The sequence below is a fragment of the Branchiostoma lanceolatum genome, chromosome 14, assembly GCF_035083965.1.
Source record: "Branchiostoma lanceolatum isolate klBraLanc5 chromosome 14, klBraLanc5.hap2, whole genome shotgun sequence".
In the NCBI taxonomy this organism is placed as follows: Eukaryota; Metazoa; Chordata; class Leptocardii; order Amphioxiformes; family Branchiostomatidae; genus Branchiostoma; species Branchiostoma lanceolatum.
The window spans coordinates 7,745,274-7,759,793 of record NC_089735.1 but is presented as its reverse complement, the minus strand read 5'-3'; the positions used below and the strand labels follow the sequence as shown (position 1 = coordinate 7,759,793).

The following is a 14,520-nucleotide window of genomic DNA, read 5'->3' as shown; positions in this document are numbered from 1 at the left end:
CTTAATGTGAAACACTACTACTGAAACCAACTCAATTCAGTTCTCATCTATCCTTAGTCTAACTATTGTAAGGTTGGGCACCACCGAAGATCAAGCAAACAGTTGTCTCCATCCTTCTCGATTTTCTGATTTTCTTAATGTTTCACTTTGTGTCATGCCTGTCCATTATCTGATATCATCCTCACATCTATTCTGTTACCTCCGAAAATAATTTCATCAGGTTGGTAGAATATAGGATATGGGAGATTCTTAATACACAACCAGGTATTCTCACCTGCTAACGTTTCGGTGTCTGTCAGACACCTTCTTCAGAGCTTCTGACTGGAGTACTGCTTCTCACCGCTATAAGTAGCCGATGTAGGTGGCGCTTTTGCGGTGAGAAGCAGCAGGTAGACAAGAAATCAGCAGTCACTGACCACATTGCCAGACACAACTGTGTCATTGACTGGGAGGGGGCCAAGGTCATCGACAGAGAGGATAACAGACGCACCCGGTGGATTAAGGAGGCGGTCTGGATAAGGAAGACAACACCAGTGATGAACCGAGACGAGGGGGGATACAAACTTAGCCATATTTGGGACAGTGTTCTCACCGCAAAAGCGCCACCTACATCGGCTACTTATAGCGGTGAGAAGCAGTACTCCAGTCAGAAGCTCTGAAGAAGGTGTCTGACAGACACCGAAACGTTAGCAGGTGAGAATACCTGGTTGTGTATTAAGAATCTCCCATATCCTATATTCTGTTACCTCTTCCTTCCTCCCTGAACGGTTCCTTGTATGATAGTTTTAGCTGGTCCGAATGTAATCCTTAGTCATAGATAATGTGTCACTGTCAGTTTTCAGTGTTTTCTAAACTCAATGCAATGATAGCAGTTTTGGTCTAGCCTCCTGTACGCCTGGACTGTTATTAGCCTGCGCTTACACAATCTCTCGCTGGGTGGGGGCGGTAATTTGGGTAGCGTTTGTATGTGTGTACATGTAAATAACCAGCATAACTCAAGAAGACTTTGGACAGCTTCTGTCATTTGGTAGAAGAGATGATCAACTGGTATGATTTATAATTGATGAGAAACACTCATGATACGTCAGTCAAAATCATCTGGCGAAGGTATGAGGTCGTGGAACTCTAGTATTTTCTGAAACATCCTGAACGTGAGTCTTTGTTGAATGACTTTTACTGTATCCAAAAAATTCAAGTGACGTTCAACTCGAGCTCATCGGTGCTAAAAGCTAACGTTGCACAATGCAGTCTCCTAGGAACGATAACCTCACGATAGCACGTAATTGTGTGATCACTAAAGATCCAAAGGAACGCGCGCGCATACATTCACCCACGAAAAATATGATATCTAAGCAGATCTATCGGTGACAATGACAGTATTCAAAAGGCAAAAGGAGCATTATTGGCCAATGATACTGCTTTTGCCCTTTGGATACTGTCATTGCCACCGATAGAGAGGTTTGGAGATTGTGAAAAATACAGCACGTGACCATCTGACCATTTATCGTCTGCAAATGACGTCATCGACCACTAGTGCCATGGCGCCTCTCGAGAGTAGCAGGGTGCGTACACCCAAGCACTCTCCGAACGGTGCGGAAAAACATCCTCATGACCAACCACTGCAGATCGTCTGGAGAAATGTGGTGTTCATGTCTCTTCTCCACATCGGCGCCGTCTACGGACTGTTCCTCCTACCGCATGCCCATTCATACACAACCATGTGGGGTAAGTGCTAACATTCACCACAAGTTACCGGTACTCTTACGCGTAACGTTTTATGTTACAGCCAAATGTTGTTGCATCAATTCCTCAAATTTGAACATTTCATTCATAGATTTCTCAACCTCAAATCCATTGCGGTCTTGAACTCAAATCTCACAACGTTCTATTTGAACATTCAAGTGGTCCATGGATTTAAAACAAACAACATATTCTTGTCCCTTTGTTTGTGCATTGGTAACGTAAAGTTACCTTGGAACCTGTCCCGATTAACAATTGTTGTAGCTGCATGTATAGCAACAGGACTGTCCCTATAGCTCATCTGGTAGCATCCTCACAGTTTAGCTCCTCGTTTCAATAAGCTGCTAACTTGGAGACTCCGGTCCCATCCGGGGTAAGGACATCTCGGTTGGGGCTACACCCGTCTTTTGTAGGGGACACACGCTAAAGGGGAAAGGGCTAGCAACCCCTCCCTGTAGAAATATACTTCTGAAACAGCAAGGAAACTTGCTGTACTATGTGCCACTCTTTCTGGGGCTCATGATCATGATGGTAGTTGTCAGTTTTGTTTCATTCAAGCAACTGTATCTGCCCTGTGACGTAATCTTGAAAGAACGTAAATCTTATCAGGATAACGCACACATCCATGTTGTGATATCTGTGGAGATATCTGTAAGGGAAGTCAAGGTCTACACGTGCCCCAATATGGGGCAAAAGTCAGGACAGTGCTGTAATGTTCGGACGGAAATGTGGCGGTGCTACATGTATAGGTGCCCAGTGAATGAATCGTACCACCGGGAAGGCAAAACTTAAGAAAAGAGCACAGAATTACATCCACTTGGTCAATGGAGTACTGTAAATCGTTTTCATTTCACCGAGATGGGGGGGGGTGTCGTTCAAAGTTGTTCAGAGAGTGGTAAGTTCGCGATTGAAACAATAAACTATTAACCTTCTCCCTGTTACAGTATAGCCATTTGGCCTCAAATTTGTATTGGTTATGAGTGTAGGCTATCAAGAGAAAGTTAAAGTAGTAAGACATGTTCGATCGCTCACCGGGAAAACAACAAACATAAACCCACCGCGAATATTTCACGATTTACAGTATCTGCAAGACGTTGAAATCGTGAGATTTTTCTCAAAGTGAATAAAGTTAATTCATAGCTCAACTAATGCTGCTGTTGCCGTCTTTCATTCTAGATTCAGTTAGTATAGCCTGTTCTTTAACCACAGCACGACCGACCCACACACAGATTGATTCATGTTTGTCTTCATACACGTCAAGTCTTTTATCAAGCCCAACAGAAATACACAAAGCAAACATAAGTTCACACCCACCCTCCCACTAAAGGCACCTCAGTAACCGCCACTGACGGGGAAATACGCGCACATCAAAGAAAACATACGTACAATGACAGAAAGGGAAGCGTTCACAACATCAACAGCATGCCTTGTTTTCATACAAGTTCGCCCTTACGTCTGGTAGAATAGAGCTGAAGTTTTTTGTTCTGCCGTCCAGATTCCAGTGCAATGGTGTTGCAGTAACGCAGAGAGATGAAATGTCGTGTGGTCTTGTACGCTCGGCAAGAGACCTCTTACGAAATTATAAAAACTTTAGTTGCCAGTTCATCCCCAAAGGCTAATTGCAAGTACGTAGAAATAGGAGACATACTTGTGACAATGAAAGTGATTATTGTTACAAGAGTTACATTAATACATTTGTATATCTAGATAAGTTGGGTTTGCCTTTTTTTTTGGAAACAGAGGAAGACAAAAAGAATGTGATTCGTCTTCCACCTTTGTGGATCACAGTTTTTACATATTATTTTGTACACTCAGGTAATCTCTTCTATCGTCCTCTCTCTACCTCTTTGTAAATATCCAACTCTCTCTCGCGCCGGTTCTGAATCTCTCAATCGTTGTCAAAGCAACATTTACAAAAAGCAAGGGACCAATAAAGTGCTTTACTTTCCCACTGAAACTCGTGTATATGGTAAACAATTTAAAGTTAGGTTTGTAACGTGTTAATATATCATCTTTTGTGCCCACAGCGATATTTCTTCATTACTTCAGCGGCGTGCTAGGTATCACGGCCGGGGCACACCGACTGTGGGCACACCGGACCTACAAGGCCAGGCTCCCGCTCAGGGTAGTCATGGCTGCGGCCAACTCCGTAGCATTCCAGGTACGGACCGTGAAAAACAGTACAGACCTCCTTTCCGGAGGGAATAATCGACTGATAGTCGGGCTCCTTACATGACTCTTCTTCAACCGACTGCCACCATGGGTTGATCCAGTGTTCTGTGGTTTAATTAGTTCAGGTCCTTTAATTTCTATTGTTTACTATTCTTGCAACTTTCTTTAATGCATTCTTTTTCATATACAACTTATTTTCATTTCTACCTCCATATTAGCACTATTTGATACAGACTTCAAGTCCAAAACTGGGTTTATGGAGCTTTCTAAGTACATTTCTGAGTAACTTTAAAGTGCGTCAAGTGTATGCACTGTGTGAAAACATTGAAAACAGGGGACTTCAATTGTGATGATAGGTTGTTGGTAGAATTCCCGAATCTTTAAGAGGTAGTAACAGGTTCTTTCGATTCTTCTTACATAACTGCGATATTCCTCCGCAGAATCATATTCACGAGTGGTCACGTGACCATCGGTGTCATCACAAGTACTCGGAAACAAATGCCGATCCCCACAATGCCTCGCGCGGGTTCTTCTTCTCCCACTGTGGTTGGCTACTCGTAAGGAAGCACCCTGACGTCATCGCCAAGGGGAAACTGATCGACTTGAGCGACCTGACGGCTGATCCTGTCGTTAGGTTTCAGAAAAGGTACTTGGTGAGAGAGGGATATCCTTTTAGATAGCTCAACTGGTAGCAGCCTCACAGATGAGTTCCTGGTTCCTATTAGTTGCTAACTTGGATAGCCTGACGAATCGCGCTCCTAGTGGCCAGCCGGTCCTCTAGTGACCGCCATCCCCCTTGGGTGGGGGTCAGTAACCTCCGGCCGAGAGCTTGTGTAAACCCAGGCTACTAACTTGGAGACCCCGGTCCAATCCTTGGAATGGCATCTTGGTTGAGGCTGCATCTATCTTTCGGAAAAAGGGGGTCGAGAAAGTTGAAGGGGAAGGGCTATCAACCCGTCCCTTTATTTAATTACGTGTTATCAGCCAAGGCAATATCCATACATATCCGTTCTGTATTCAGTTTACCTTCAAGGAAGGGAAACATATCGCTTGTGCTCCGTTTCTTCTTCTTCTTCCGTTCCAAACAAATAAGGTCAATGACCTGGACCAGACGACTGTCGATCACCGGATATTGTGGTCAGCATAATTTAGGAACCTATCAATGAATTGCAATGATGTTTGGTATTTAGGTAGGTCTTGGAAATACGAAGGTCAAAGTCGATTATGGTCCTCCTGGCGACTGACCTTGGCATTGCAAGGGAACGTCCGGTTCTGATATCTCGTGTTCTGGACAAGCTATGGTCACGATTATTGGGTGGTAGGTTACTCTTGTTTATGTCCTGTACAGGTACTACTTGGCGTCTGTCCTGCTGTTGTGCTTCACCCTCCCCACGGCGGTCCCGATCCTGGCCTGGAGGGAGACGCTGAGAAACGCCTTCTTCATCGCCGTGCTGTCGCGTTACGTCATCACCCTGAACGCCACCTGGCTGGTGAACAGCGCAGCGCACCTGTGGGGAAACCGGCCGTACGACAGGTCCATACACCCGGCGGAGAACGGCTTCGTGTCGTCTATGGCTGGCGGTAAGTGTTGGGCAGTTTGAGCGACATGATGCTGTCAATCGAATCAAAAGGGATGTCCCTATAGCTCAACTGGTAGCAGCTTCAAAGTTGAGCTCTTGGTTTCGATTAGTTGCTCACTGGGAGGGCCCCGTTTCAATTGTGGGTTAGGACATCTCGGTTGGGGCTGCACCCGTCTTTCGGAAGGGACGCGGGGCACCTCCTTGAACACGTTAAAGGGAAGGGCTAGCAACCCTCACCGTAAAAATATACACCAATAGCCACAGCCGTAATCATGAAAACATGAACAGGGCTCTCGCTCGTAGCCGGGCTGTCGCTGGAAAAATAGTAGGAACTGCCAAATTGGCAGATAACAGCAACCTGTGGAGCCTGATAGAGGCTACCTCGCCTGGTCCCGGGGATATTCTTAAGTGCAAAACAAGTGCAAAGAGCATTGACACAGTGTTACTGAAATAACGCACTCTACCACCACTCTAGGCGAAGGCTGGCACAACTACCATCACACCTTCCCCTTTGACTACGCCACGGGTGAGCTGGGATGGAGAATCAACATGACCACCGTGTTCATAGACGTGATGGCGTGGACGGGACTGGTGTACGATCTCAGAAGAGCGTCTCCTAGCGTCGTCAGGGCGAGGGCGTTACGGACAGGGGATGGGACTTGGAAGGTGGAGCATGCGTAATGGTGTAAAAATAAGTTCATGCTCAAAGGCTAATTGCAGACAAACAAGTACATGGAGATACATGGAAATCGAAATAGTTATCAAGTCTACTTTGACTTCTTTTTGGAAGGCAGTGGAAAATGAAGTGACCCACATTTTGAATTATAAGTGGGTTGGTTGATTTTGATATAAAGATGGATTTTTGTAAATTATTCAAATGGTAAAAGCTAGGAGAATTCATGGAAGCTGTTTTATATAATTAATTTCTTTCGGCGTCATATAGAGGACATTGCCAAATAAGATGTATTTCATTCATACTGAGATATATGACGAGTTTATCAAATGAATATTTTAACACAGATCTGAATGATAAATGTTATCTTAAATGAAAATTTAATTGAAGTTCTCTCGTTGCAGAAGCACATTTATGCATCTCTTGGCATATGATGTACCTTCAAGCAGATCACCTTATTTCGTAATCGTGTCGTATGTCTGTGTTTTGTAAAACCTTGAAAAGAATGTACCATGTTTGTTCGTTTGATGAATGTATAACTATTACGATGAAACGCTTTGTGCATGTTTGAGGAGTAATTCTAATCATAACCAAATCCACGTCGGTATAGACCACATGAAAGTCTCAATAATTTAGCTTTGCCCCCGTATGCCTACTAAACTATGTACTGATACACTTTGTACAACAATCGCCAGATGCCACTAATACAAAATCCCTTGTACGGTGACCATACTTATGCTAAATCTTTCAGAGATTATTTGCATTGTCTTTTTTCCGAAGTTAACTTTTGTTTTGTTTTTGATTGAAAGAAATATCAATATTTTCCTGACCCTGTCTATTCTTATTAGGCCATAGGCCATTAACCTCACCATACTTTACTTCATCAATGCCGCCGGAAGGTCCATCGCGTACTAGGCAGTAGCCTGGAATCCAGACCTATTATAGCTCCCGAGTCTCTATCCGCGGAGAGAGACTCGGGAGCTATAATAGGTCTGGATTCCAGGCTAACTAGGCAGGCGAAGGCTGTATCGTCTGAGAAACCTCAGCGATGCTCCGAAATAAAAGACGGCAAATAAAAAGATTCCTCGACATCAAATTTGTCCTTTGGCGCGGGTATCTAATATACATATATACGTACACCCATGCCCGTAGCCAGGGGGGGTTCGGGGGGTTCGGACGAACCCCCCCATTGGCTTGAAGGTCCACTTTCACAGGCTTGAAAGTCCACTTTTTAATGTTCAAGATTTTTTTCAAGGTGGACTTATTTGTATCACCAGCAATGCCACAGAGGCTAGGATCCTAGAAAAAACTTTGTCTCTGATTTTTCCTCTGAAATTCTGTCAAAAACACAGGAAATGCCCTTTCAGAAAGTTCAATTCTTAGAATTTGAAACGCTCAAGGGTCCACTTTTTAATTAACGCCGAAGGTTGTTTTTTTCAAGCTGGATCTATTTGTATCACCAACGGAGCTGAAATCCTTAAAAAAATCTGCTAACTTTGTCTCTGATTTCTTTCTTTGAAATCCTCTCAAAAACACAGGAAATGCCATATCAGAAGGTTAAAATTTTAAAATTTCCCGGGGGGGCATACCCCCGGACCCCCCTAGGAAGCTCGCGCCTGCGGCGCTCGTCTCGCGCCTACGGCGCTCGCTGGTCCCTTAAACATTAAAAAGACCCCCCCATTCAAAATCCTGGCTACGGGCATGACACAGAAATATATGCCACACGTGAGACGGCTTATGTAGACCCTTGCTGATATCATTATATCCCATATACTGTATTCGTCTGTATGAAATTAAGCAATAGGGCATGTACGTTGATGAAGGTTAGACACCCAGGTAATAAGATACCAAAAATAGTTACTCAAGCAACTGGATACAATTTTGAAACAGTCAGACGTTTCAGACAGCATCCGCTATCTTTCGTCAGTGAGTAAAGGGTATGTAGTTGTGTTTAGGAGTTTTCAGTTCAGTGCCCTGTAACGTCTTGCAGATAGAACACTTTGAACAGCAACCGCTAGATGCCGCTACTACAAGATGCGTTATGCGTTGAACATCGTGGAGCGTGACTTTCAACTTGCTTACTCACTAGGGCGAGGCATACACAAATTCACTAGATACACAGGATATCGGCAGTTCCTGTAACATCTCTGACAAAAACATTAAAATCGATGTGAACGGATCCCAGGGATGTTTCTATAGCTCAACCGGTAGCAGCCTCAAAGTTGGTCCCCTGGTTCCGATTAGTTGCTAACTGACAGAACCCGGTTCAATCCTGGGTAGGGCATCTCGGTTGGGGCTGCACCCGTCTTTCGGAAGGGACGTAAAATGGGGTCCTGTGTTCAAGGAGGTGCCTCGAGCACATGAAAGGGGGGAGGGGCTTTGGTTTTGGTTCTGAAGATGGCATATTCTGAATCCAAAAATTTATAATAATATACCCTGCAACTGAAACAGCAAATTAATCTGCTGCCCTATGTGTACCAGGCACTACAAGGGTCTAAACGAACGAACGAACAAACGAAAGAATGAATCCCAGTTGGACTACATCTAATGATAGAGCTCGAAATGTGAGATTTATAATTCATCACGACATTCTCGGGGGACGCGGTTTACCTGATAAACTCCCAAGAAGATGAACTGTAATTTCCCGCCGTCACGAAATAAGGTGAGCTCAATCGGGGAACGAAGACCGTGGGGTTACGTTTTCTGTGGCTTGGAAACCTGACAGTTGCGGTTTTGAATAGAATTGTATTGTAGAGGGCAAACATTACCTACAGCATTATAGAAAAAGAAGCTTTATTGGCGCAAGAAAAAGTGCAGTGGTTATTTCTGTCACAGCCTGCATAAAATCCTACGACATCAAAAGACAGGAGACATTGTACTTGTGCTCATTCGAGCCCTAACCAATGAGAAAGCCACACACACGGCGAAACTAGTCTGGGTGTGGGCTTGAATAAAGTTCTAAACGGGAACCATGCGGTTGCAGCGTCCTTTCTAAAGATGTGGCGTGAGTGTGTACGGCTGACTTGTGGTTGTCCACTACACAACACCAGACGGATTGGGACCGCGTTTTCGTTGGGTAAAATGGTGGCCCTAGGTAACCTCTACCAGGCTCCATCGGTCGCTGGAAAAATAGTAGACATTGTCCAAAAAGACAGATATAGTATGCCAGAGGAGCTAGCTGGCTAGAGAGTTCAGTTTGCCACCTAGGAAAGAAGGCTCCCGACAGGCTCCCTAGGTGGAAAACTGTACCTCTGGCACGTTATCTATCTATTTGGCCAATTTTTACTATTTTTCCAGCGATCTGTGAAGCCTGGTAGAGGCTAGGCCCTAGGGACAGTCGGTATCTACAAATCACTTGTCTGGTCATGTCTAGACGACCACGCACGCACATGATCACGGAGACTGCGTGCTAACAGTCACGCATCTACCTCAACCTGCTGGCTATGGTCATGCGATGATTAATTCCTTTTGTGGTACAACTGGGACAACTCTTAAACCAGTAGAATGATATTCTAAGACTGTGTACACAAGGGAAATAACTTGGCGCCTCCGTCTGTTTGTGTATGCTCACTTCGGATCAGTTCGTCTTCTTCTCAGGGTCTTCGGAATCATTTCAATAAAATAAACTTGTCTAGCGCTAGCTGTCACATCTACACCCCGTGAACTGTCTGTCGCCAAGAAGGTTATGTTTCCTGTGTCGTTTTATTGTCTCACGGTGTGTCTGTTGCTAGCATAACTAGAGAAGCACTTAACACGACTTTCCTCACTCCACCCAGGTGTAAAAAGTGGCTATTGTTCTCTGTACGAGGCACTGTTAATATAATTTTTACAACTGCAGTACCACATTGGCCTTGTCTGTCATATGAAAGAAATAAAGGAACGATGGATGGATCCTTCTGATATTTGGAAGGTGCGTAGGGGTCTGAAAACTTTAAAAGCACAATGAGCCTCCTAGCGGCTTTCAACGGTATTGTAGCGGAACTTCTGGTTTTGATATCTCGTGTTCTGGACATACTGTGGTCGGCATTTTATAATGTTAGGTAGTCCTTGGGGCAGAGCTCGTGGTGTATGTTTGGGCCGCCTAGCGGCTTTTGTTTGGAACTGCAAAGGCCGTTTCGCTTGAGACTTTGAAAGAGAATAACTCAAGGACGAGTTGACGGATCTTCATGGTTAATATATAGGTAAGTTAAGATATGATTTGTATGATAAAATACTAATTATGCAAATCATTATCTAACTTGCGTTATTGATATTTGTAAATCCGCTGCATTCCATTATAGAAATCTCGAACATGTGACATATGTAGCTTAGAAAGAGAGGAATAGCGATAGATATCAATGATGCAAAGGAAGACGATCCATAGTGGCAAATCACAGTGATTTCATTCTTTCTTTATGGAACCAAACCAAACCAAACACCTATTCTGTTGGATTCACCATATGAGTTACCACAAAAATGTTACGAGCTCTAGCTGTGCACGTGTCATGTGTCCCAGGACGCATGGACGTGGGCGGCGTTGGGCCATGGGGACTTTTCACACCAACTGGTTCCTCTCCAAGACTAGGGCCACTGAACTTTAGTAGAAACAGGCGCTGCATTTTCCCAGCTGCTGAGCTGGCAATGGGCGGCGACAGTTTCGTACGAGAACTAGCAGCAAGACGACGTTTTTATGAATCACTTCATAGTCGACTGTCTACTAGTATTTCACTCTGTACTACACAGTGTATCTTAAACTCTTGTTACGGTATCGTACGATATCAATCAGTAGATTTCTGTGGAAGAATTTATAGGTTTTGAATTCTTGAATAGAGAACCGTGATGAGGGGGGATACAAGCGGGTATCTCACTGGCGACTTCGCTGCAACCGAGCGATGTGACAGAGCGATCAGGCAACGAATCTCATCGATAGAAACGAATATTTCTACTTGTGTGTTTTGTTGTCTTTTTTGTCAAACTTGTACATTTTGCATGATATTCCTGCTTAGAACGTCAAGGGTAACACAAATCAAGTTTAGGTCGCAGCGAGGTCGCAGTCCAGTGAGATACCCGCTTTATTTAGTCACGTTTGGGACCGCATCATTCTTCTCCCTACAGCGCCACCTAGTGATGGAACGTCAGTATTGTCATGAGTAGCAGTAGGACTACTGAAACATTGACAGGTAAGTAGTGATGCATACCTAAACCCGTGTTCAGGTTCAGGTCCGGATTTAGATCCAGAGGTTCAGGTTCAGTCCTAAACGTTAGGTGCAGTCCGGATCAGGTCCAGGGTTTAGGTATACAGCACTACAGGTAAGTCCCTTTGGTTGTGCAACAAAGAACTGTTTTATACATGTTCGTTTTATAGTTTCAGACCCAAATAAGATCCGTTAAATCTAACGACACTTAACTGGAAATTACTGTTGATAGAGAAACTTGATGACAGCGATCTGCAGACGAGATGGCCAGAGTTTGCTCTGGTGTCCGCCAGGGGAAAATGGGAGGATTAAACCAGTTGGCACCTCGGTCCTGAGATGTGAACAAGCTGTTATACCAGCGGAAAGGTTACGGGAGTAATTTGTTGGGTTGCTAACCTAATTTGGATGAAATCATAGAAGAAGAACTTTATTGCACGACAATTGTACACGTCATAATGTATGGCAACAACTATTGCACATGGTACAAAATAGAGGTATGGAATAAAACTTAACATCCTAATTACTAATACAATAAGGGCTAGCATACGTTTTTGATATAGCGTTACAATCGAGTGGGGCTAATCATTAGTTTCGATGAAATTTTATTGAATTTATAGGCAAGGGTACGTTGCCAAGACTTACTTCAAGTTGACAGTTAGAATCGTTCCCACACATTTCGCACAAAAGTGTGTGTGTCACTGCGCGTGTGTGTGTGTGTGTGTCTGTTTCTCTGTGCGTGCGTGCGTGTGTGTGTGTCTGTATGTCTCTCTCTTTCTCTCTGTGCGCATGTGTGTGTGTGTGTGTATAAAATTCAGCCAGGCAATATTACCGAGCTAGGTAGGCTTGCCTGACCAGGCGGGGGATAGGAGCTCACAGTGCCTAGGAAACCACCCTGCCGCACCGGGGAGAGACCGTGACCAGGTTAAGCTTCCGTCAGCTTGTTCTCGTCAGTTGCACAGCCGACCTTCGGGAGATCTTCGCTCTGCGCGCTCCAAGTTTTATCTAGGCTTTACTCACAAAGGTTCAAGTGTTGACGATGGACAGATGTTGTGAGCGGACGACAAACTGAGCCAAAGGGGCAACCACGAAATGAACATATGGATGAGACAAGGAGGAAAAATGGATGAATGTGATTTTTGTCCGAACGAATTGTTCAAAAATTTTGCCAGTGTAATTAGAATATTCCTCCTCATCTTGATGTGCATTCTGTGTTATGCAAATATTGTTAGGGGAAGAGCGTAATCAAGACATCGAGATCAGTCCGGCTTCTTGTGACAAACAACGCCCCCTAGCGTTCAGTCTCAGATTTCAAACATGATGTGACGACAAAGTGAGAATCCTGGACACCAGACGTTTTTGCCAGAGGAGTATATAAAAAAAAGGATAGCTAAAGCTCTCTAAAACAAACACTTTCAAACAATGCCTACAGTTCAAAGAAGGGAATACCTGAATAGATACTTAAAAACCTGCCGACGAAACACAAAATTGCTGTACGCAATTGAGTTACTATTCACCGTGTAAATAGCGCGACATGGCGGTCTGCACCTGCCTGCTTCTTTGATATATCGAGAGTGAAAATGCTCTGCGGTTAGTAAACGGTTTTACCCTTGTGTGGCTTGGTGACCTCGGGACACACTTGCGGACTTTGGGCTCGTGCTCTGTCACGTCGAGATGCAATCGATGTTTTCAGGGCCCTTGAGATACTCGTTATGCATAGCAACACCTTTAAGCACGTGGATTCCAGTCGATATTACGAGTAAACTAATAACCTGGCTGAACCTTCGCCATCCTGGGCACGTTGTGTGCATAGTCCAATGGCAAGTGACCCTGCGTCTGGACAAAGGGGTTGGGAGTTCGTATCCTTGCTGTTGTCGCTCACCCGACATGCACGCTACTGGAAAGGGTTGCAGTCAACTGCTCACTGTGCTTGTCTCAAACATCTAGGGGAATTTCCCCGTACAACGAAACTGAAGATACTGTATATAGCATCTGTCTTCTCTTCCACGACCAGTCAAATATCAAGGTGGTTTGAGATCACTTTTTAGATTGTCATCTTAAGAGCTGTTTTTGTCGTTCAAGGACGCGTTGGAACTGATATCCACAACACAAAATCCACTCTTTAAGCAGTCTTAAAGCATTCGTAATGATTCCGTTCTTGTCACTCTTTAAGCTTATTTACATAACATTTATGTGTGCTTAAATATACCATTTATACTACTTTTACGTCGGTCCGTAAACGTCATTTTGCTAAGGGTACTCCCAGATCGGTCGCTTCTGCATAGGGCCAGGGCTGCCTACCTTCAACATTTTTCAGGTACAGGTATAGTGGTTTAGGAACAGGTCCGCACCTAGTACCCTTGGTAAATTTTTGACCAGGTATTTTATTTTTTCTATCCTGACGCAGAGACTCTATGTTGTATACTACGCTGACCCTATCGACCACTGGAGAGTTTTACATTCATAGGTGTAATAACTATCCAGCTTGCGAATTTGATTCATCGTTCCCATTATCTGGCGATCAGCTAACCAGCTGTCTATGGGCGATACCACTTTCTATTCAACAATGGGGTGTCGGTCTGTAATGCTGCAGTACCTGAAAAGGCTGCTAGGAGCCTAAAGTCGCCATAGTTCTTCGGTGCACGTGCTTTAATAACTAGCAACATATCAACATTCATACAAATCTATCAACGCAATCTTGAGTTATAGGTGCGAACACACAACAAACGGAACAAACACAGTACCTACCGTAGGAGCTGAGCTCCTTTCCGGGGGTAAAAATCTAAACGTACGGGTGAACTCCTAGCCTGGATACCAGACCCCTCGAGCTAGACAATAACCCCTTTTGGCCGGGAGAGGCCACATACGCGGTATAGAGTTGGCACCCGGTCTCTCTTGGCACCAGATCTCTTACATCTACCGTGCGAGAGATAACTAGGGACCGTGTGTGCTAACTGAGGTGGCGGGAAAATCTGCTTCTCCGGCCGAATGATTAGCGACTGTAGCGCGGTGGTCTGGTACCCAGGCTAGTGAACTCCAGGATACACACAGTTGGTGACAGAGGCGGTAATTGCACGCACAGATGGTCATCATCCCAATCGACCGGGCAGATCGAAGTCCTGTCTTCCACCAGTCGATACGGGGTCGACACGGCCCGTATAGGCAAATCGATGGAATAGACCTG

At 44.6% G+C, this 14,520-nt stretch overlaps 1 protein-coding gene across 1 annotated transcript; it reads left to right on the top strand.

Annotated features, from left to right (window-relative positions):
• The first annotated feature begins 1,450 nt into the window (after positions 1-1,450).
• Positions 1,451-6,181, top strand: LOC136449043 (acyl-CoA desaturase-like). Its single transcript, XM_066448823.1, has 5 exons — positions 1,451-1,725; positions 3,768-3,901; positions 4,353-4,558; positions 5,261-5,493; positions 5,968-6,181. Exons 1-5 carry the CDS (start codon positions 1,515-1,517, stop codon positions 6,171-6,173), a joined length of 990 nt encoding a protein of 329 aa, XP_066304920.1. The 5' UTR covers positions 1,451-1,514; the 3' UTR covers positions 6,174-6,181.
• The last annotated feature ends 8,339 nt before the right edge of the window (positions 6,182-14,520 follow it).

Excerpts from the sequence above, each read along its gene's own strand:
- LOC136449043 (XM_066448823.1), top strand. The coding sequence starts at position 1,515 with ATGACGTCATCGACCACTAGTGCCATGGCGCCTCTCGAGAGTAGCAGG. Across the intron at positions 3,902-4,352 it reads CCAACTCCGTAGCATTCCAG|AATCATATTCACGAGTGGTC; the intron begins GTACGGACCGTG and ends ATTCCTCCGCAG. Across the intron at positions 5,494-5,967 it reads CGTGTCGTCTATGGCTGGCG|GCGAAGGCTGGCACAACTAC; the intron begins GTAAGTGTTGGG and ends CCACCACTCTAG.